Source organism: Salvelinus sp. IW2-2015, linkage group LG6.2 (assembly GCF_002910315.2).
Source record: "Salvelinus sp. IW2-2015 linkage group LG6.2, ASM291031v2, whole genome shotgun sequence".
NCBI classification, from domain to species: Eukaryota; Metazoa; Chordata; class Actinopteri; order Salmoniformes; family Salmonidae; genus Salvelinus; species Salvelinus sp. IW2-2015.
In genome coordinates this window covers 1,840,530-1,861,516 of record NC_036846.1, presented here as the reverse complement: position 1 = coordinate 1,861,516, position 20,987 = coordinate 1,840,530, and the positions used below count along the sequence as shown (strand labels likewise).

The following is a 20,987-nucleotide window of genomic DNA, read 5'->3' as shown; positions in this document are numbered from 1 at the left end:
GCCCAAATAAGCCATACAGATATCCGCCATGTTTGAGTCAACAGAAGTCTGAAATAGCATTATAAATATTCACTTACCTTTGATCTTCATCAGAATGCACTCCCAGGAATCCCAGTTCCACAAAAAATGTTTGTTTTGTTCGATATAGTCCATCATTTATGTCCAAATACCTCCATTTTGTTCGCGCTTCCAGTCCAGTAATCCAAATTCATGACGAGCAGGTCAGACAAAGTCAAACAATTCCATTACAGTTCGTAGAAACATGTCAAACGATGTATAGAATCAATCTTTAGGATGTYTTTAACAAATCTTCAATAATGTTTCAACCGGAGAATTCCTTTGTCTTCAGAAATGCAATGGAAAGCAGGTCGCTCTCACGTAAGCRCGCATGTTCAGCTCATGCCAGGCACCTGACTCAAAGAGCTCTCCTTCCCTCATTCTTCACAGTAGAAGCATCAAACAAGGTTCTAAAGACTGTTRACATCTAGTGGAAGCCGTAGGAAGTGCAATATGGCCAATATCCCACTGTATATTGGATAGACAAACCTCAGATTTCCCACTTCCTGGTTGGATTTTTTTCTCAGGTTTTTGCCTGCCATATGAGTTCTGTTATACTCAGGCATCATTCAAACAGTTTTAGAAACTTCAGAGTGTTTTCTATCCAAATCTACTAATAATATGCATATCTTAGCCTCTGAGCCTGGGTAGCAGGCAGTTTACTCTGGGCACCTTATTCATCCAAGCTACTCAATACTGCCACCCAGCCATAAGTTAATCTAAACAGTGTACCAAATTATTGAACTACATTTCTGTAAGTACCATGTCGCAATGTGCTGTGTCTGTGGGAAATGAAGATGTAACAGAAAGGAGATGGGTATCCCATTGGGCAATATATGGAAAATCGCCCMACCAAAACTGACTGTCAACTCATCACATTCACCTAATGCGGTTGCTAAGCTAATTGTCACGCAATCCCTTCTGAAAGKCAGGATATGAGTCTATTTTGCAATGTTGTACTTGTTCATGAAATGCATGCAATGTTTGTTTTTTGAGCTAGCACCCAATTGATTCCCATTCACTCCTTGGAGGGCTCTCCTTGTCCCAGAATGCACTGCGCATCCCATTGACGATGCATGGGCAACGTACACAATGGGTGTTAATACAATTCTAATGGAGWTTCCCATCTCTTCAAAAGTAACTCTGTGGGAAAGAAATGTGCTCTGGGCAGAGATGAAAATGCAAGTTGAACTCGGTGAGAGACTTCTAAATTGATAGTGCAGTTTAGCAGAATTTTTACAGTAGGTAGCTACTTCCCATGCTTTGACTTTGGTATTATGTGTGTAGTACAGTGGGGCAAAAAGTATTTAGTCAGCCACCAATTGTGCAAGTTCTCCCAATGAAAAAGATGAGAGGGCCTGTAATTTCATCATAGGTAACACTTCAACTATGACAGACAAAATGAGGGAAAAAATCCAAGAAAATCACATTGTAGGATTTTTAATGAATTTATTTGCAAATTATGGTGGAAAATAAGTATTTGGTCACCTACAAACAAGCAAGACTTCTGGCTCTCACAGACCTGTAACTTCTTCTTTAAGGAGGCTCCTCTGTCTCCACTCGTTACCTGTATTAATGGCACCTGTTTGAACTTGTTATCAGTATAAAAGACACCTGTCCACAACCCTAAACAGTCACACTCCAACTCCACTATGGCCAAGAGTTGTCAAAGGACACCAGAAACAAACTGTAGACCTGCACCAGGCTGGGAAGACAGAATCTGCAATAGGTAAGCAGCTTGTTTTGAAGAAATCAACTGTGGGAGCAATTATTAGGAAATGGAAAACATACAAGACCACTGATAATCTCCCTCGATCTGGGGCTCCACGCAAGATCTCACCCCGTGGGGTCAAAATGATCACAAGAACGGTGAGCAAAAATCCCAGAACACACGGGGGGACCTAGTGAATGACCTGCAGAGAGCTGGGACCAAAGTAACAAAGCCTACCATCAGTAACATACTAGCGCGCCAGGGACTCAACTCCTGCAGTGCCAGACGTGTCCCCCTGCTTAAGCCAGTACATGTCCAGGCCCGTCTGAAGTTTGCTAGAGAGCATTTGGATGATCCAGAGAAGATTGGGAGAATGTCAGATGAAACAAAAAGTTATATTTTGGTTAACTCAACTCGTCGTGTTTGGAGGACAAAGAATGTTGAGTTGCATCCAAAAACACCATACCTACTGTGAAGCATGGGGGTGGAAACATCATGGCTTTGGGGCTGTTTTTCTGCAAAGGGACCAAGGACGACTGATCCGTGTAAAGAAAGAATGAATGGGGCCATGTATCGTGAGATTTTGAGTGAAAACCTCCTTCCATCAGCAAGGGCATTGAAGATGAAACGTGGCTGGGTCTTTCAGCATGACAATGATCCCAAACACACCGCCCGGGGCAACGAAGGAGTGGCTTCGTAAGAAGCATTTCAAGGTCCTGGAGTGGCCTAGCCAGTCTCCAGATCTCAACCCCATAGAAAATCTTTGGAGGGAGTTGAAAGTCTGTGTTGCCCAGCAACAACCCCAAAACATCACTGCTCTGGAGGAGATCTGCATGGAGGAATGGGCCAAAATCACCAGCAACAGTGTGTGAAAACCTTGTGAAGACTTACAGAAAACGTTTGACCTCTGTCATTGCCAAACAAGGGTATATAACAAAGTATTGAGAAACTTTTGTTATTGACCAAATACTTATTTTCACCATAATTTGCAAATTCATTAAAAATCCTACATTGTGATTTTCTGGATTTTTTTCTCATTTTGTCTGTCATAGTTGAAGTGTACCTATGATAAAAATTACAGGCCATCTTCATCTTTTAAGTGGGAGAACTTGCACAATTGGTGGCTGACTAAATACTTTTTTGCCCACTGTATGTTTTCTAGCTAGCCAGCCCAGAGAGAGCATTGCATTGTGGGTTTTGTAGTAGACTTGAGCTGCAACAGATTTCCAAAAACGATTCACATGTTTTGCCTACGCAGTCCCATGCTATAACGCCAAAATGAAACATTTGTTAACAAAAATAGTTTTCAATGTAACACTAACACTGTTAATCATAGGAATTAGTGGTTCGGGGTGGATTATCCCTTAATATTTTTTCAGTTCTCTTTGGCACTGCGCTTGGAATTAGTGTGAATTTTGAGGCTTTGGTCCACAGTGAGCCAGATATATAAACCCTTGTCTGGTCTCTCMAGCTGTACTCTGCCTCGCTCAGCAACAGTTGCCATGCGACAGAGCTGCCTAAGCCTTGGCAGGGCGAGGAGGACACCAGATGAATAGTGTTGTAAGAGTCACTTTAAGCCGATGTGAGGGTAACTTCATTTTGTGGATGATTCATAAATATCTGCACAGACTTGGATTATATCTTTTATTTTCCCTATTTGGTACATCCAAGAGCTGTGTGTTTGCTAAAGTTAATCTAATTTCCCTCCACCTGTGTTTCTCTCCCCTGTCTATTCCCCTGATGGAAAGGTGGATGTTTATATTGTCGGCAGCTCATGAGACACGTCACTACTTAATTGTTAACCCCAAATGTGTATCTGAGCAGGAATTAAACTACCCCTCAGTTTCTAGAGGCAGTGGGTTGGCTAACTAGTGCATAAGCTTATGAATGCTATCGTCATTCATTAAAACTCCTTTTCATCCACTTTTTTAATCACTTAACCTGGGATTCCCACCCAGTGACGCGTTACCTCGTACCCCTGGACATCGACTTGGTATTGGTACCCCTGCTATGTACCTAATTTATCGTTACTCATTGTATATCTATTATGACTTTTATTACGTGTTTTTACTTCATATTTGTCTTTTCTCTCTGCATTGTTGGAATGGGYCCATAAGTAAGCATTTCAGTGTTAGTCCAGACCTGTTGTTTACGAAACATGTGGCGGGGGGGAAAACATTTATTCGAGGAGAGGAAAAGTAAACTGACCTCCATTTCCTGTGGGATTAGCAGCAGACATTCATTCATCCATGATGACCTGCATGAAAAATATTGATACTGTTTCAGGGCTCAACATTAATGCTTGTTCTCTTGTCAGTGTCAAGTAAAAAATAAAATGTCGGAAAAGAAGAATATAGATATAAAGGGATACTTTTTCTACTTCTGAGCCGGATACCATCTTTATACCTCTGTGTCCAGTATGAAGGAAGTTGGAGGTAGKTTCATGAGCCAATGCTAACTAGAGTTAGCGCAATGTATTGATATCTGCTAGCAAATGGTATCCACAAGTTCATCAGACTCTGGGGAAKTAGATAAAGGGCCCCATTGCCAAAATCCCGAAGTATCCCTTTAAGTTGTCCAAATGGACAAGTTTTAATAAATAACACAAATCGCAATATCAAACAATTAATCTGCTCAGAATTGGATCAGAGGCCAACATTGAAATAATATTTAAATGAATAAAGAAGCCTACATGTCAGTGTATGTGATATGCATATTGACTACAGCCTCATGTACAAACTGATGCTCACTTGAGGGATGGGCCAGAAAATGTTGCCAAACTATGAGACTTTAAATTACAGAAATATAGGCTAAATGTCAGTCATGTTTGACAAGTATAATGAATGATAACTAACATTAACGTCTATGGGTTTGATTCTGTCGCCATACTCGGCACAGTTCATTCAGATCAAATTGTCACAAGATCAGAGAGTGAAGAACAGTGCCTGTTGCACATCGCCCACCTTGAATCTGATTGGAGGTGGTCAGCATTTTGAAACTATTTAACCATTAACTTAATTGTTTAAAACCTGGATGTTTTTGTCATTTTATGAACCATGTCTTGTTTCAAAGTAGACTAGCCAGAAAATGACCATGGAAATGTTGAGGGAATGCGTTTAGAAACACTTCATGCCTTTGAAACTAGCATTTCTYTCATGTTCTATTTTTCAAATCAACATTATTTTATTGTCCAGCAGCCAAAGGCACAATCCTACTCATATTAGTAACCCATGCTAGTTGCTGCATCTTTAGAGCTCCCCTTTTTTCTTAATTTCGAACTTAGATTTTCAGCTCTGTCGCATGAAACTGCTCGCTCGTGCGGTGCGATTTTGATAAGTGTTTTTGGCTAATTGCATTTTGGAACCTTCACGTGTAGCCTACAGCCATGTACACATTTCTGAGCTTATAATATGAAGAAATACAACTTCATCAACATTTTAAGCTAAACTGTCTGATCTGTTGCATCAGCCTCATTGCTTTTGAAAAAGTTTTGTTGTGCAGTGGTTCTATGAATTTTGGATCTGTCGTCCCTGTACCTARCATCGAACATGGTGGCGACACAGTACAGAGGCTCAGAGAGAATTCCACCAAATCACTTTTTTACAGCCTCTTGTAGAGTACTTTTGAAAGTTTTAACCCCACGGTATGTTTTGACAGAGGGTATCACGTCTGCTGCAGACGCAGTTGAGCTTATTTCTCGAGTCGGTTGTTTGAATGGAGSTAGGAGTGKTCATGTTTCAAAAAATGTTCTCCAGTGCCATTGAAATGGCAGCAGTGGTATGAGAACCAGCACATTCTTGAACATGCAGTACGGCTTTCCTTAGTACGAAATCCTCGTCGACTCACTGTGCAGTCAGACTCAGCATGCTCATGGGGCTGACATCGCTGGTCCAAATGTCAGTTGTGAAGCTAATAGCAGTGACACCCATAACAAGTAGCTCATAGATATGCATTACAACAATACTATGTAACTCCGGTAGGGCAACATCTGAAAAATGGTGCATACTTGGTAGTGTGTACCGGTGCTCGACAAGTCGGTGCAAGCCAACATCATCCACGAGCGCGAACGGTTGATTTTCAAGGGCAATGAATTCCATTATCTTGGAGTTAATGGATTTCGTCTGAGTTGTCTCGCTTAAATTTTCTTACTCTTKCAAATGAATGCTCGACTTGAACTTGTTGTTGGAAGTGTACGCTTAGTATTTTTCTGCTTCTGTTCTGTGTAGMGCTGTATTTCATGGCGCCACTACGTCATCTACCTACGTTATATAGGTATGCACGTCAGCTTTGACATCGGTTTTGCACATTGGCGTTAAACTATACATCGGGCCGATGTTGGCTTTTTTTAGCTAATATCGTCCGATTCCGATGTGCTTACCGATATATCGTGCATCCCTAGGATTTGGGCCCATCTGGGAGCAACATTATAGCCTTAGCGTCTGACTMATTAAAGAAAAAAAATCTTTGAGGTGAGTAATCGCTGTTTTGATATCCAGAAGCTCTTTTCGGTCATAAGAGACGTTCACAACAACATTATGTACAAAATAAGTTACAAAAAATGCGGATAAGCACACAAAATAGCACAATTGGTTAGGAGCCCATAAAACGGCAGCCGTCCCCCTCTGGCGTCATTCTGTTGAGTTTAGTTTTTTTGTCCTATTGACTACATCCTATTGCTCTAGTCTGTGAAGACCAATGGCTAAAGATACACATCTATTCCAGTAATATTGGGAGTGGAGGAGCATTGAACTTTGAGCKCCATTGTCTGTCACTGTTTGAGGTGTTCTCTCCAGAACCACACTGATATGGGCTAATGTAATGCTAAAGGGATGTAACATAGTCCTCTTCTATAGTCCCCTTCATGTTCCTGATTGAGTTTCCACTCGCTGTTAACCTGCCTTTGTTTTGTGTTCATATCCGGCTGTTTTTTTTTTTTTTTTCTCCTGCAGATTCTCTTCCTCCTTATGAGCTTTTCTGTAATATGCACTCCCGGTCATCCCACTCAGCAGAAAACAACAGTATGAAACAAAGCATGGCAGTGAACACAGTGTACTGTCAGTGTCACTTCTTGTAAGGAGAGCCATGTCACCACCACTCCCCTATTGTCACCTACTGTCTCAATGCAGACAGGTAGGGAGAGGCAGAGGTGCTGTGGGAAGTAAGGATCACGGTTCCTTTCTGTTGCACTAACATTATTGTTTGCATGTGACATCATAAAGAGCAGTGAGAGGGGACCGGTTTTGTGTTGACTTTGTTCTCCAACAGTCTGAAAGGTCCTTTTTTGTGGTCTCCTTTCCTGTATTCTTCCCTTCACAATCTCTAATCTAACCAGATAGAGCATCACCRAAGCAGCAGTTGAAAATTCCAACCTGTCCTTCCACTTATCAGTGGCGGTCATGAAGGACAGGAGTCAGGAGGCTATTTCAGACTATTGGCTTGAGCTTGATCAGCAGCCAGAGTGCTATCACATGATGACCCCTCTGTCAGCAGTCTCACAATGCTCCTAACACAGCGGTGTAATGTACTTAGGTAGCACTTTGAAATATTTGTATTTAGGGAGTTTTTGGGGTATCTGTACTTTACTTCACTACATTCCTAAAGAAAATAATGTACTTTTTACTCCTTACATTTTACCTGACACCCAAAAGTTACATTTTAAATGCTTAGCGGGACAGAAAATGGCCCAATTCACACACTTATCAAGAGAACATCCCTGGTCATCCCTACTACCGCTGATCTGGCAGACTCACTAAACACAAAGGCTTTGTTTGTAAATGATATCTGACTGTTGACGTGTGCCCCCTGTCTATCCGTAAATTTAAAAAAGCAAGTAAATGCCGTCTGGTTTACTTAAGTCATTTCCTATTAAGGTATCTTTTTACTTTTACTCAAGTAAGACAATTGGGTACTTTTTCCACCACTYCTGACACACACATGCGCGCACACATTTTCACGTACTGGGGACGAGGAAAGAGCTGCTACCAGGGCTCAGAGCTGTTGATCACGTTCTCTCCACCTCTCTCCGTTTCCTCCCTGCCGGCCTAGTGCCTTGGCTGCCGTGATAGGCTTAATATAGAGGCCCCTCTAGCAATAGGTTACAACTTTGAATGGAGCCATTTTGGCCATGCTGAGTGGGGCTCTCTGATGTGCCCTATGGAGGTCTAGGCCTCAATGTTTTTTAGTCATTTGCCCAAGTCTGAAACCAACATTTAACCCTTACCCCTACACTAAAGTGTTCCTCATCTGACTGATCCTTTAAAATCCAGGGATGTCTGCATAGGGTGGTCACTTGAATGCTGGGAACTGGGTGTTTCGAGAGTTTCACAGAGCCCAGTGCACAGCAGCCTGGCTGACCGTTGATGAGAGGGGGCAGGGGGAGGCTGAATAGCTGGATTGTTCTGTAGCTTTAATTCCTCTGGATCTCTCTAGAACATGCATTCCTATGGAGGACAAACAGAGCACAGAGAACCACCTGCTCTAGACTGCTCAGCAGCTTGTTATTCCAAAGGCATTTTCATTTCATTAGACATTGCATCATGCTATTCTAGACAGCGTGACCTGACTTTCTCTCTCTGTGTGTCTTTAGCTGCATCTGCGCAGGCGCAGGCAGAGGAGCGGCGCAGCCTAGCAGGGAACAGCCCAGTGCCTGCATCCCCTGCAACAGCAAACACACCACCCAACACCACTGCAGCGAAGTCTCCCCGGCCAGGTAACAAAATATCCCCAGCCTGCTGCATCTGCATTGTCACACACAAACAAACAAACAAACAAACAGGGTACATTCATATGCATATATTATGCATACCTATAGCTTAGGCCTACACAAACGAATACACACCCACCACCAGAACAACTCGTATGTCTCTCCCATAGCCTCTGCCAGAGTTCCAGTGTGGAGGCTTAGCTAATATTTGATGTCATTAACCATGTGGTAAACATGACGATGGCTCAGTAGTCATAAATTAGGCCTACCTGTAATTCATTGCCAAGTAGCCACAGGCTTTTATTTATATATATTCCTTATTTCATACAGGCTTTTAACTACACATCTCATTGTCTTGTTTTCCTGGGTTATGAGTGACACTTATCACTCACACGTCACACCGCCATGTCATTGTGGCTTAATGGCGCATAAACAGTGCTGTCAACTGTTGCAGTAATAAGGTGATGACTCAAAGGGCATTCATGTCATTCATGATGAGCACATCTGCCTGTCAGGTGATTAACTCACGGTGACCCTGCAGCACATCATAATCCACCGCTGATTTTCTGCCCATGCCCAAACTATTTCCACTGTGTGTGTGTGTACACACTTATGTGCATCTCTGTGTGCATGCAGTCATTGATGGTGCTGCACTAAGGATAGACGACCGGCTTCGAGTGGCAAAAGAGAGACGAGAGGAGGCCGATAGGCAGCAAGGTAAGAGCTCAGTCTGAATGGTGGGTCCATTTCTATGGGTTGGTCATAGTCCATCAACACGTTCTACTAGCTTTTAGCTAAGGTCTCAGGAGTCCGGCCTGTACACCATTCTCTTTAATGGGCCCAGTCTCTGAYSCTGACCATTTCATTCCTTATCTACTYATTGGATTAGCAACATACACAAGTGTATACACAAGTTCCTGTTAAGACAGGAAATGCCTTCTATATAGTGGGACTTTACTGGGAGATTTAATTGGGTGATGATTTTGACCACTGGGCTGGTCACAAAGTAAACAAACCAATGTGTTTTCCCTGTTTCTCTTCACACTGCGTGCGCACACATGCCACACCTAAACACACACACGCCTATCCAGCTGCGAAGGACTCTCAGATCCTGGAGAGAGAGCATAAGGCCAAGCTGCAGGTGGCGCGTCAGATGGAGGAGCGCCAGAAGAAGCTGGACGAGCAGCGCAGGAAGGAGGAGCAGAGACGCTCGGCTGTGGAGGAGAAAAGGAAGCAGAAACAGGAGGAAGAGAAGGTACGGGTCCCTGGGGTCCTCAACACCAGGGTGGCGCTACAGATACAGCTCTTGTTTTGTAGACTATTTGTGTTGTCAATGGCGTAAATGTGTGCACTAAACTGGAGCATGTCGACATCCACAGTAAGCGAAAATAATGTATTTGAATTGGGACGGATGAACTGCAGCGACTAATCAGATGTGCAGCTATCACGAGTTGACTATTTTCACTGCTCAGGTTCATGGGATTTTATGGTGTAGCCTAATTGGCAGAGTTAATGCTATGTCTCTGTTAGAGCATGAGTGAACAACTTGTTATGAATGAAACCATCTCCTGTTTTTGCTTCTTTTAATTGGCGTCTGCTGCAGGAAACTCATTCCCTCAGTGTTCTTATTCCAGCCTGATTGGCACTAGTGACCTGTTGCTTTGCACCACTGCTAAGCAGACAAATGCAACTCTACCACCCCAGAACAATGTAGTGTTGGTATTCAATATGRAAGACTGAATCGTTTAAAACATTACAGGGATATTATTCTTTGCTTCATCTAATATCACATTATCTAACGTTGTCATCACCCCCTCTTGTTTCACTATGATCATATTGTAGTGATCTGTTATTGTCAGACTGAAAACAGCATTTCTCTTTGAGTTACCGACTCACCTMATTCTGGGACGTAGGCTCATATTGTCACCATTATCCCTTTGACCCTGTTTATTTGGGTTTGGGAGACCCAGAGTATTACTTTGTCATGTGAATGACTTTGCATTCCTCCACCCCCCCCCCCCTTCTCCTTTCCCCCTCTCTCTCCCCTTCTCTCTCTCCCTCTGTGTGCTGCAGGAGCACTATGAGGCGGTGATGCGGCGGACCCTGGAGCGCAGCCAGAGAGTGGAGCAGAGGCAGAAGAGGTGGTCTTGGGGAGGACTCTCAGAATCAGACAACCGATCCGGTAAGGAATCCTCCTCCGTACCATTCCACTCTGCTATATACCATATGGATAGGACTGCTAAGTGTATAGGACTCACGCATGTGTGTAAGGATTTATGGTTTCCTGTTTGTCTGACAGCGGACGCTGAAAAACACAGGTCGGTTAAAACTTGCTGACTCATCCTCAGAGTGACTGGCTCGTTATTGGTTTGCTGTCAGCTGGAGTTATGTTGATTACGCATCGGTATATGTTCTGYGTATGTCCAAGGCTCGCTTAATGACATTTCTCAACATTTTCTATGTTTTTCTTTTGAAAAAATATATATGGAGCATACTCTTAATGTGCAGTGAGCAATAGCATAGCTGCTATACTATATCTCAAACCATGTTTTTCTTTAATTTATTGTTCATAATCATATAGGGGCCGTTTCCCAGACACAGATTAAGCCTAGTCCTGGACATAAAGTATAATCCAAGAGAATCTCAATTTGAAAGCTCTTAGTCGAGGATTAGGCTTAATCTGTGTAAGGGAATCCGGACCATACTTCATAAAACCAATGTTCATATTATAGGTCAAAAAAATATGTCTGTTATCAGGCCATTTGACCCTTATGTGGTCTGATCCCAAAGAGCCTCATCCGAGTCTTATCATGTGAGCTTGTTTCCTAGCAGCTGTGTTGTGGGCGCTGACTGTCAGAGATGGAAATCTACTGATTGTCAGCCAGCCCTTTTCCTCCTCCTCAACACTGCCCCTGTGGGCGGTATGTGTCTGCTCCTGTCTCCCCGCTGAGAGCCTCTTTCCCCCCCCCCCACAGGAGACCCTGACGCAGGCGCCGCCTCTCCAGTAGCTATAGTAATCTCCCCCGCGTCTCCAGAAAAGCCCCCCAGGACACAAAGTGCAGGTTAAACTGGTTGATACCTGTACTGTACCCACAGCAAAGCAGCATGGACTGGCACTGTTATGTTAACCACCAGCCCTTATCTTACTCACTCACTGCCTCACTAATATCTTCCTTGTTCTCCCAGGGATGGGTTCATGTTGCTTGTATGCACAGGTCTAGGATCAGCTTACCCTCCCCCAATCCTGACATTAACCATTAGTGGGGGAAATGCAAGGCTGACCTTAGATCAGCATGTATGGGCAACTTCACTGTCACTTCTGTCCCACAAGCCTTTGGACTTCCTCGTTTTCTTTACTCTCTCACTCACTTTGAAGCACTTCCAGATGAGGTGTCACATGGAGGTTCAGCTCTCTGAGCAGCACTGCTGTTGACTGTTTAACACCTGTGCCAACTAATGTTGATCTCTTGACTGTTCACCTGTGGTATCTATTCCGTGGATTTTTTTTCTTCTGGCTTTTCAACTCTTATCACTAACTGCTGTGCCTGCCTATGAACTGGAATGGCTTTGGTCTGCTACTTGTTCTGTTATGAAAATGTATTATATTCAGTAGTGCCTTAGTTCAATGTTTGTTTTATACATGGACCCCACCGGTGTAGTATGCCCAAGAATTGAGACTAAATGAGTGTTGAATGTTGGTTGCAGGTCATTAGGACTCTGCAGAACCCTGTCCTCCACCCCCTCCCGCCATGTCCTTTCCCCTTCTCCCAGTCTCCCATTGGTCAGTCTCCTGTATAACCCCCTCCCTCCCTTCCTGTCTGTCTCTCCCTCCACCCCTTAGTTGACAAGCGCTCCACTTCCACCATGAACCTGAAACAGCTGTCTGAGGCTGGCATTAACAAGCGCCTGTCCTCCTCCTCCGCCACCCTCATCAACTCTCCCGACAAAAGTAAGTCCCCTTCTCACCCTCCTGCTTTCCATCCTACCCTYCACCCAGCCACCGTCTCAGCCCACTGTCACTGTTATTGTCACTGCGTTGACCCTCTCCTTCCCGTGTCCAGGAGCTGAGTGACAAGCCAATCAGCGGAACATTAAGAGACTGGTAAACCAATGCCTTGGCTCGCTGTCTCTGACCTCAACCAATGATCAACCCAGCATGAACTTGTGATTCCATTKCATCCATTTACTGTTCACTTTCAGTTTTGTAGGGTGTTTTGTGACACAGTGAAGTGTCAATGAATCATAAGGAGTTGCCCCAAAGCATCAGTGACTAATTTGTGAACTCTTCTATCCTCTTCGGTAGTCTTTGTACTGTACCTTCCTAATGCTAATGCAATTCATCCTGGTTTGATTCACAGGGAATTGCATTGTTTCTGACCACCTCTGAGAAGAAGAATCATTCTAGGTCCAATCGTTCTCTCTCCACAGCTTCCTTTTCCTCCACCGTTGCCAAGATACTCACAATGTTGTCTGTCCTCTCTCGCTCTCTGATATTGTTGATTTCTCTCCTCCTTAACCTGTCTCTGTGTCAAATTCCACTAGCCTGTTTCCTTTTTCACCAGGGTTAGGAACACATTCTGAGAATGTCGGCACATTTCTTTTGTAATAACAATCACCTGTGACCTTGGGCCTTCCTGTGGTAGTATGATGGTAATTGTAAGACCAACTGCAGCAATATTTCAGTGTGTATGTCCCTCTTAAGTAGAAGGGACAAATTGCTAAGACCAACTACAACAATGTTCCTATGACTGTTATTGTGAAGGAGACGGAAAGAGAAATGGCTGTGTCACTGTTTCACCCTGGGTGTCTACTCGTTGTCTCTCAGGTGCTCGTGTGAGGAGTTCGTCATTGAACCGGTTGCCTAGAAATGACAAAATCGACYTATACACTCAGCCCAATAAGGAAGGCAGGAAAAAGCTTCAGGTGGAACAGACAGGTGCATATTAAGGCCCTCCTTTACATGCTCTACACTCCCTCTAATAGGTCTGAGCAACCATTGCCTGGTGTGGCTCTGAGGCTCCTTCCAACCCACTGGGCAAAGACGGCAATCCGGCGCCTATTCCACGTTGATTCAACCTGTGCCCACTGGGAAGGCCCTCTTTCAGCACAGTAAACGAGTGCCTGAAGATATTTAAGATAATTGACCTAGTCTTTAAAAGTGTTTTAGTTTTTTGCATGTTTYTTAGATCTAGATGAATGTTTTCTTGGGACTGATTAGTTGATCGATGCAGGCTAACACCATGGACTACTGTGGTGCTAGACGACATGTAGCTCTCTACCAAGAGCGCGTCAGTAACCAGATTATGACCAGTGCAATGGCTGTGTTCCTTCTGCTCACATGGAACATACAGTGCAATTTAGCCACACAGTCCTACTAACATGGACTTTAAGGCCAATTGATTTGTACTGTAATGAGAACAAAATAATGCTAAATAACATTCATGTGGTTCTTGTGGACTTTTAGGGGAGCTTGACCCGCCCCCTCTGTCTGATAGGCTGTAACCCCACTCTCCTGTCTGTAGGACCCTCCCTGAAGAAGAGAAGCTCCTCCCTTACACGAGCGGGAGGGGGCAGAACGCAAACCCCCTCCAAGCTCGACAAGGGGACGACGGACGACCAAGGTGGCTAGCATGTACCTATTTTATATTCTCGTCGTTGTCTGCATCGCTCGGGCCTCCTCTTTTTGTAATAACAAGCACGCATCTCCGCAGACATTTTGTCTTTTAACTCAGTTCGCTAATGTTCAGCTCCTAGCGGTGATTTGTATGCGCCAGCTGGGGAGGTGTGGCCAGTTGCCGCTACTGTTGTCGTGCTGTGATTGTGAAGTGCAGCAGCCTAGTGCTTCTAAACTTCCAAACCAGCCTTCTCCCATTTTCCTCCACTCTTTGCCCCTCTACACGTGTGCTCTTTTCCAGCCARCACCGCACACACTTGTCTGTCTGCCTCTCGAYAGCCTCTAACCTACCGCCCAACTCCTGTGTCTCCGTCTATCCCTGGTCTCGTCCAGGGGCTCTCTCTGGTCCTCGTGTCGCTAACTCACCCCACTCCTTTGTCTTTCTCGAACAGATCCGTCCTATATTGTTGCTCACCGCTGTGTTTCGCTCCCAGATAATCTTGTCTTAACCTCTCTCTCTCATCGGAGCTGCTATAAACCAGAAATACCTCCTTTGTGCTCCTGACTAACACAACGTTTTGTTTGTTTGTCACAATGGGTTTGTTGTTTTCCCTGCAGATGACGTATGTAAGCAAAGGATTTGACACGTGTGGTCTTGTGCCCCAGCGGTGTATGTCAGTGCCATCCCACTGTAGCTAGTGTGTCGAGAGCACTGGTATGGCCACTGACTCTCCTTGTTGAAATGCTGTGCTACTACTACTAAATGTGTTGTATGTGTTAACCATATCTCACTCCATCCGACCATACTGTATATGAATTGAGGTCGTTTTTTCAAAGTAACTATCTAATTTGCGTTCTTTCTTTTCCCCCGACGCAGTTAAGCCAAAACCATGCCCCGTTATTCAGAGGGGCGTTCAACAACGCTTTGAGCGCTCTCCAAGTCCGGAAGTGAATATCTTTGTATTGCAAAATTTCAGTCACTGATTAATAACGTTTGCCCTTGTATTTTCAAGATTGAAAAATATACTAAAATAATGYCGTGGACCGAGCTAGCCGTTTGCGTCCCTTAACGCTCAGACCGATTCAATAGCTGTAGCATAGCGTATTCGACTGAATGATTTAGCKAATAAATATTTGAGGAATTATGAATAGTAAGCATATGCTTTCAAATGATTGACTACTTATGATAATATAACTTCAAATACCGAGCTAGTAACGTAAATTAGCCTAGGTTAATTTTGCTGACCTGAAATTGATGGAATTCAGCAGAGTTCTGAGACATTTTCCATTGAAACTGAAAATAAATACATGGGCAAATGTTACCAAACATCGTGATGATGATGATAATAGGCCTGCATTATGGTAGTCGGCTAATTGTTAAATTACACTTTCCATCCTTAACTTGGAAGGTCACTGTCTCTGCGCTGGTCGCTTGTGAGTGAGACACCGCTAGCTAGCCAATGGGAGCGTAGTAGAACGCGCCTCTGAATAACGGGACGTGGTTTTGGCTTAACTGCGTTGGGGAGAAATAAAATACGCATCTCATTTACAGGGCAAATTGTTTCTCAGTGATGTGACGTTTTGTGAGACTTAATGCACTGTTCAAATATCCTTCAGCCTTTCAGTTTGAGTCAATAAGATCATCTTTGAATGTCTCATACTGAGTTAGAAGAATCCCACAACGAGACATCTATGTCTGTCCTTAAAAGCTGGATCCCTTCATTAACTAGACAGGGGAAAACTCACCCATCCCCAACCGTTCTTAACCATGTTCCCTGAATTGTCCTGTCCTGGTTATCCTGTAATCAGTCTGGAGCTCCGCGACTGACAGTTGGAAGGGGCTGGCTCCATGCTTTTAGGGGCTGGCCCACTCTACCCCTCACATATTAGTCTGTCTGAAAAAGATGTCCACTCTGTTAGGGAGCCTCAAGGAGGCCTCGATGGAAGTCCCTTCATCCAAAGTGCCAAAATGGAAACAGCGCTTATAGCCCATTTTACTTTTACCTTTCTGTTTTTGTTTTTCATCCTTTTGTAACTGGGATACTKGGATTCCAATGGAACCAACAGTATTCCGTCATTGCATGAGATCAAGAGCTCTCTGTTTTTACTGTCAGACTCACTGTCTCCTGATAACGTGCATAAGTGATCGGTACACCACTGTCTTTTCAAATGCAGTGGKCAGGGCATAGAATTACTGCCTTAGTTTGGCATTTTCCATTTGACTTTAAATTCTTGTTCTTCCCAAAACAAAGCACTGAGTCTGTACAGTAGAAACCTAAGAGTAATTGCGCACTCTTACGTTGAGCCCTTACCTCCATGTTCCCTGCCCCCCTATCTACCCCATAGCACACCCCCTTTCCTATCTGTGGACTAAGCTCACTAACACTCTTTTTACCCCCTCTGCACCAGGGACACACCTTGATTTGACCTCATTGTACCTCACTTGTTGTCCTCTTCAGTTGCTCGACAATCACTCTGGGTCTGTCTCAATACTTTTTCATGGCTTCCTTTCCTGGTCTCCTTGTCCTCATGACCACTGGGTGGAATGGGTGATAGGACTAGGTTTCCACAGGGAAGCCATTCAAGACTATTGCAACACGGGCTTGGTTTCTTATGTTTATTCTCTCCTTTTACAAGTGGAAATCACATGGTGACCCCCCCCCCAAAACCCATTCCCCCCCCTTTTTTGTTTTCACCCCCCCCCCCCCCCCCCCCCCCTCTCCTCCTCTCGCCTCCTTCTTTTTCTTGTTTTGGCTCCTTCATTTTTGGGGGGGTTCTGCTCATTCTGGCCGTGTAGCTCGCAAGCCCCTGGCGAGCCCCGTGGACGGAGGGTTCCTCAGTCGCCTGCTCACCCCCACCCAGGCCTCACTAGCTAGGAGCAAGAGCACCGCTGCCCTGTCGGCCGAAGGAGGCGATGCCCCAGGTAACCCCCACAGAGGAGACCCCCTGTAGAGCTTGAGGGACTCAGCAACGCACAGGGACCCCCCCCCAACTCTGCTTCTGGCCTCCATTATATCACCAGCTACAGTATACGATAATAGCCCGAAATCCACACCCCTGCCCCGTTACATCATTACCTAATAGCTATWAAACACCCAGATCTCCCCCCACCCCAGGACCCTATTATGTCACTAGATGTATAGAAATATATCTCTAGCCCAGGCCCCTGCTGCTGGCTAGGCAAATCCTTTGAAGCAAACTGTGGCCCCTTGTTGTTTTTGGTGGTGGTTGATGTACAGTGGTGGCTGAAGGCTATAGTCCTGCGATTTCGATGTTGAGGGGCCCTGCTTGCTTAGTGGTACAAAACTTGCTTTACAGTAAAAGTACACTTGTGATCACAAGGTTGTGTATACATATGTAGATTGGTGCCACACACAGGCACTGCTCACATGCACTCAGCTCAGACACAATTGTCTGAGGATGGAGCCCTGGGGAACAGGGTCCATGCTGGAGGCTTTGCACTAAGCTGCTTTCTTGTGGGCCCAGTGCTGGTTGCGTGAGAGAGAATGAGTGTTGTGGTGGTTGTGTGCTGGTAACTAGTAATGATCCCAGTGAGCTTGGGACTTGCCTAGAGGAGCTTCTGCTCTAATCCCGGTGTTACCACTCTATTCTATTAGTACATTGCCTGTGGAATACCTGTTACAGAATGCACAGTTCAGCTGGTCTTACTCATTTGACCTAAAGGTAGTTCAGCCCAGATCATTGACTTCCGTTGACTTGCTACACCGGTGATTTTAACTMAATTTGTTAATATCTAATGTGCTGTCATGGGAATACGTCACCATGAGGAAGTGCAGAAGCTATGAGATGTCTTCCATACTACTTAGGGATCAAATGACCCCTATCTAGAGGCTCTTCCTCCACTTACCTAATGGACTTAACCCCCTGATCACATTACCTGGGCTGAACCCATTAACCCTATCCTCGGAGATGGCTGGTTGAACATGGTTGAGTGGCCTGGTTGGCCTGCCATGTGTCGTAACGAGGTGCTGATTTGACAGCTGTGCGTATCGACAACCCATTGAGACATTAGCTGGTATGGATTCCCTCCCCACTAATAATTATAGCCCCCAGAAACATGACGCACCAGTGACAGTTTATGGACAGGGAGCGTTAATTTCAACAGCGCATCCTTTATCTCTACTGCTGCTCATTCAGTAACCTATCAGGATGAGTTACAGAGCATATCTGGGAGTAGGGACTGGCAGGTTGAGAGAGATCCCTGGGCCTCCGGATTACCACTGCTAATCCCCCAATCTGACACAGCAAGCACCCAGCTACAGTAGTAAGAACCTGTGTCCCCAAACCACAGACCARCTTACACTGGCTCTCTATGAAACAGACTGTCACTCAGGTTTACTCATTAGCACCCTTTTTAGAGAGCCTAGCTAGGTAAGCCAAATATACTGGAGTTCTCTATGGTGTAGCTGACAGTTGGCATACAGAATTCTTCCTGAAGGACTGTCATATATTCTACTGTTTTGATTTGGATTGAATTCAAGATGGAAGGAGTAGTGGCACTGGTGTACTAGGCTAAGCCCTAAAACACTCTTTAAAACAGGAAATGCTGATAAGCCTGAAATGATCAGATTTCTTTTCAACGAATGGGTACCAACCATTAACGTCATCCTCCAGCAGTTGTGCTTCTAGACTAGTGTGAGCGAGGTCGGCTTGTGCTGCATTGGTGTGATGGTGGCGGGTTGTGTGTGTGTGTGTGCACTGTTTGCTGTGGCGGTGTGCTCAGTGCCGTGGTGTGTCAATGTGTTCAGCTTTGTGCAGCAYCAGAGCTTTAGCACCAATCAAGGGATGTCAGTCTGTCTCCAGCCCTGCCACTGCCAGCCTAGCCCCGATGCTTCAACAACCAACCGTGTGCTACCAGTGCATAATCTAACAATATGCCATGTTGTTTTGTGCTCTTATCCCCCGAACCATCCTCTTTCTCTTTCTACTTTTATTTTCTCCATCTCTCTTTATCTCTCTCTCTCTCTCTCTCCATGCCTCTGCTTTGCTCACCCAACTCGGCTGCTTTTACCCATGCTCCCATTGGCTGGCTTCCCTGCGCTGCGATGACTGTGTCCTTTACCAGAGTGTCACCTGTGTCCTCGCTCAGCCTCGGCCAGCCCCCTGCACCCGGTGCAGCGAGGACCCCTGCGCAGCCGCAGTATCGACCGGCAGAAGAGCGCCACCCTGCCTACCTCCGCCTCGGCAGACCAAGTGGACCCCTCACTGGTGAGACCTCGTAAATGTGGAAGACAGACTTGGCATGAATAGAATGGACGTATGGAAGACAGACTTATTAATAGAATGGACATGGGATCTGATGCATGTGTCAAGCACTAAGAATGGCAAAGCCGAGCACTTTAACACCTGATAGGGTTGGGTGTAGCTAGTGTGTTCATGTCCATGGTGGCAAACTGATCATTTTTATTTTAACTAGGCAAGTCAGTTAAGAACGTTGTCGTGTCTCCACTGTGTAAATGTATCGCCATAGTAGCCAGTGGAAATACAGTAGCTACATAGTCTCTGCATTCTCAGTAAGTACATTATACTTATTATTATCCCAGATGCCATTATTCCAGATCATCAAAAGCCGTTTCAGGTATGAAGTCCACAGTGGAAATGTATGCCATGTAAATGTGTGTGGGGTATCTTTCCCAGAAGCCCGTATGACACAAGGATAATAAAGTTACAGGAACAAGGTGCTTAAAGCCATGATAACACTATCTCTCCGAGCCTGCAATGATACGGTATCAGGAAAATAAATCCTGTGGACAAATGGTACTGGTTTTATATGCACACATCCTGTATGATTTGCCAGTCAAAGCAGCCCTGTGGGTTATCCATCCACGATATTGATCTGAGAGCAGTGTTCTCTCAGGATCACATTGCTATCCCACGGCTCAGACCGAGTCTGAATTGAATCCTTTTTTTATTGTCTGTTGGGGTGAAGAGCTTTGTTCACTAGAGGAGAGCGTTGCTCACTCTTGCTGCATTAGAGATGTCTACCAAACAAGTAAATAAGATGCAACTATACTGCATTCAAGATTTAGTCCTTAAGTAGAGTCATTGGGCATTAGCAGCATCATGCTGGCCTCGAGAYGTGTTCCATGAGCCTGGGGGAAGCTCTTTGATTGGTTCAGTGTCCTCCACTGCCTGGCTCTCCCTCCCTGCCCTTCCTCCATGGTCCTTCATGCATATGAAGTAGCGCTATTGTCTCAGAWAAAGACAAAGGAGCCCGCAATAGGCGGAGTACAGTAGTGAAGTGGAGCGGCTGGGTCAGGCAATGCAAAGCAGGACAGACCGACAGAGAGCAGGCCACACCCTGAGCCTGCCCAGGGCTGTGTCTCAATAGCCTGAGGTGGCTTCCTCATCTCCTTTGCTCTTTTCCTCCACCGACTGACTATGAGCAACTGGACAGGTGAAAGCCAATTCCTGGTAGGTAGCCTCTATATTGTTTTGACCCAGTCTGTGTTTTTAAGATCAGCAAGGATAAATGAGAAGATAAGGAGATGAAGCTTTGGTTGTCCTATTCAAGGAGAGATGGTTCACAGTACAGCCTACAAAAGAGATTGCAGAGAGAGACAAAGACACTTGTGTAGGTATCTCACCAAGGCTTTGCAGGGGACAGCTCTAAGCTATGGAGATGGTATGTGAGGAGAAAATTGGTGATATTCAGAATGCACGTTAAAGGGAGTCATGCTGCTTCTATGATGCGGGCAGACATGCCAGTGTCTTTGCGTGTGTGCTTGTCCATACACTCATCCTCTGAGTGATTAGCTAGTGTAAATCTCCAGTGTGCGTGTGTGTACGGAGGGTACTCTGTGTGTGGACGGAGGGTACTCTGTGTGTGGACGGAGGGTACTCTGTGTGTGGACGGAGGGTACTCTGTGTGTGGACGGAGG

At 45.0% G+C, this 20,987-nt stretch overlaps 1 protein-coding gene across 9 annotated transcripts in view; it reads left to right on the top strand.

Annotated features, from left to right (window-relative positions):
• Positions 1-20,987, top strand: part of map7d3 (MAP7 domain containing 3) — a 52,455-nt gene that overhangs the window by 5,943 nt on the left and 25,525 nt on the right. Inside the window, exons 1-11 of one of the 9 annotated variants that reach the window (XM_023989825.2) lie at positions 6,741-6,926; positions 8,355-8,477; positions 9,108-9,188; positions 9,563-9,726; positions 10,545-10,653; positions 11,447-11,533; positions 12,313-12,420; positions 13,297-13,407; positions 13,994-14,092; positions 16,883-17,008; positions 19,196-19,314. In XM_023989825.2, coding sequence (XP_023845593.1) covers positions 6,851-6,926; positions 8,355-8,477; positions 9,108-9,188; positions 9,563-9,726; positions 10,545-10,653; positions 11,447-11,533; positions 12,313-12,420; positions 13,297-13,407; positions 13,994-14,092; positions 16,883-17,008; positions 19,196-19,314 — 1,203 coding nt within the window. In that variant the 5' untranslated portion in view covers positions 6,741-6,850. Of the gene's footprint in view, positions 1-6,740; positions 6,927-8,354; positions 8,478-9,107; positions 9,189-9,562; positions 9,727-10,544; positions 10,654-11,446; positions 11,534-12,312; positions 12,421-13,296; positions 13,408-13,993; positions 14,093-16,882; positions 17,009-19,171; positions 19,315-20,987 lie in introns of those variants that run through there. The other 8 variants (XM_070444182.1, XM_023989826.1, XM_023989830.2 and 5 more) reach the window with 8 other exon arrangements.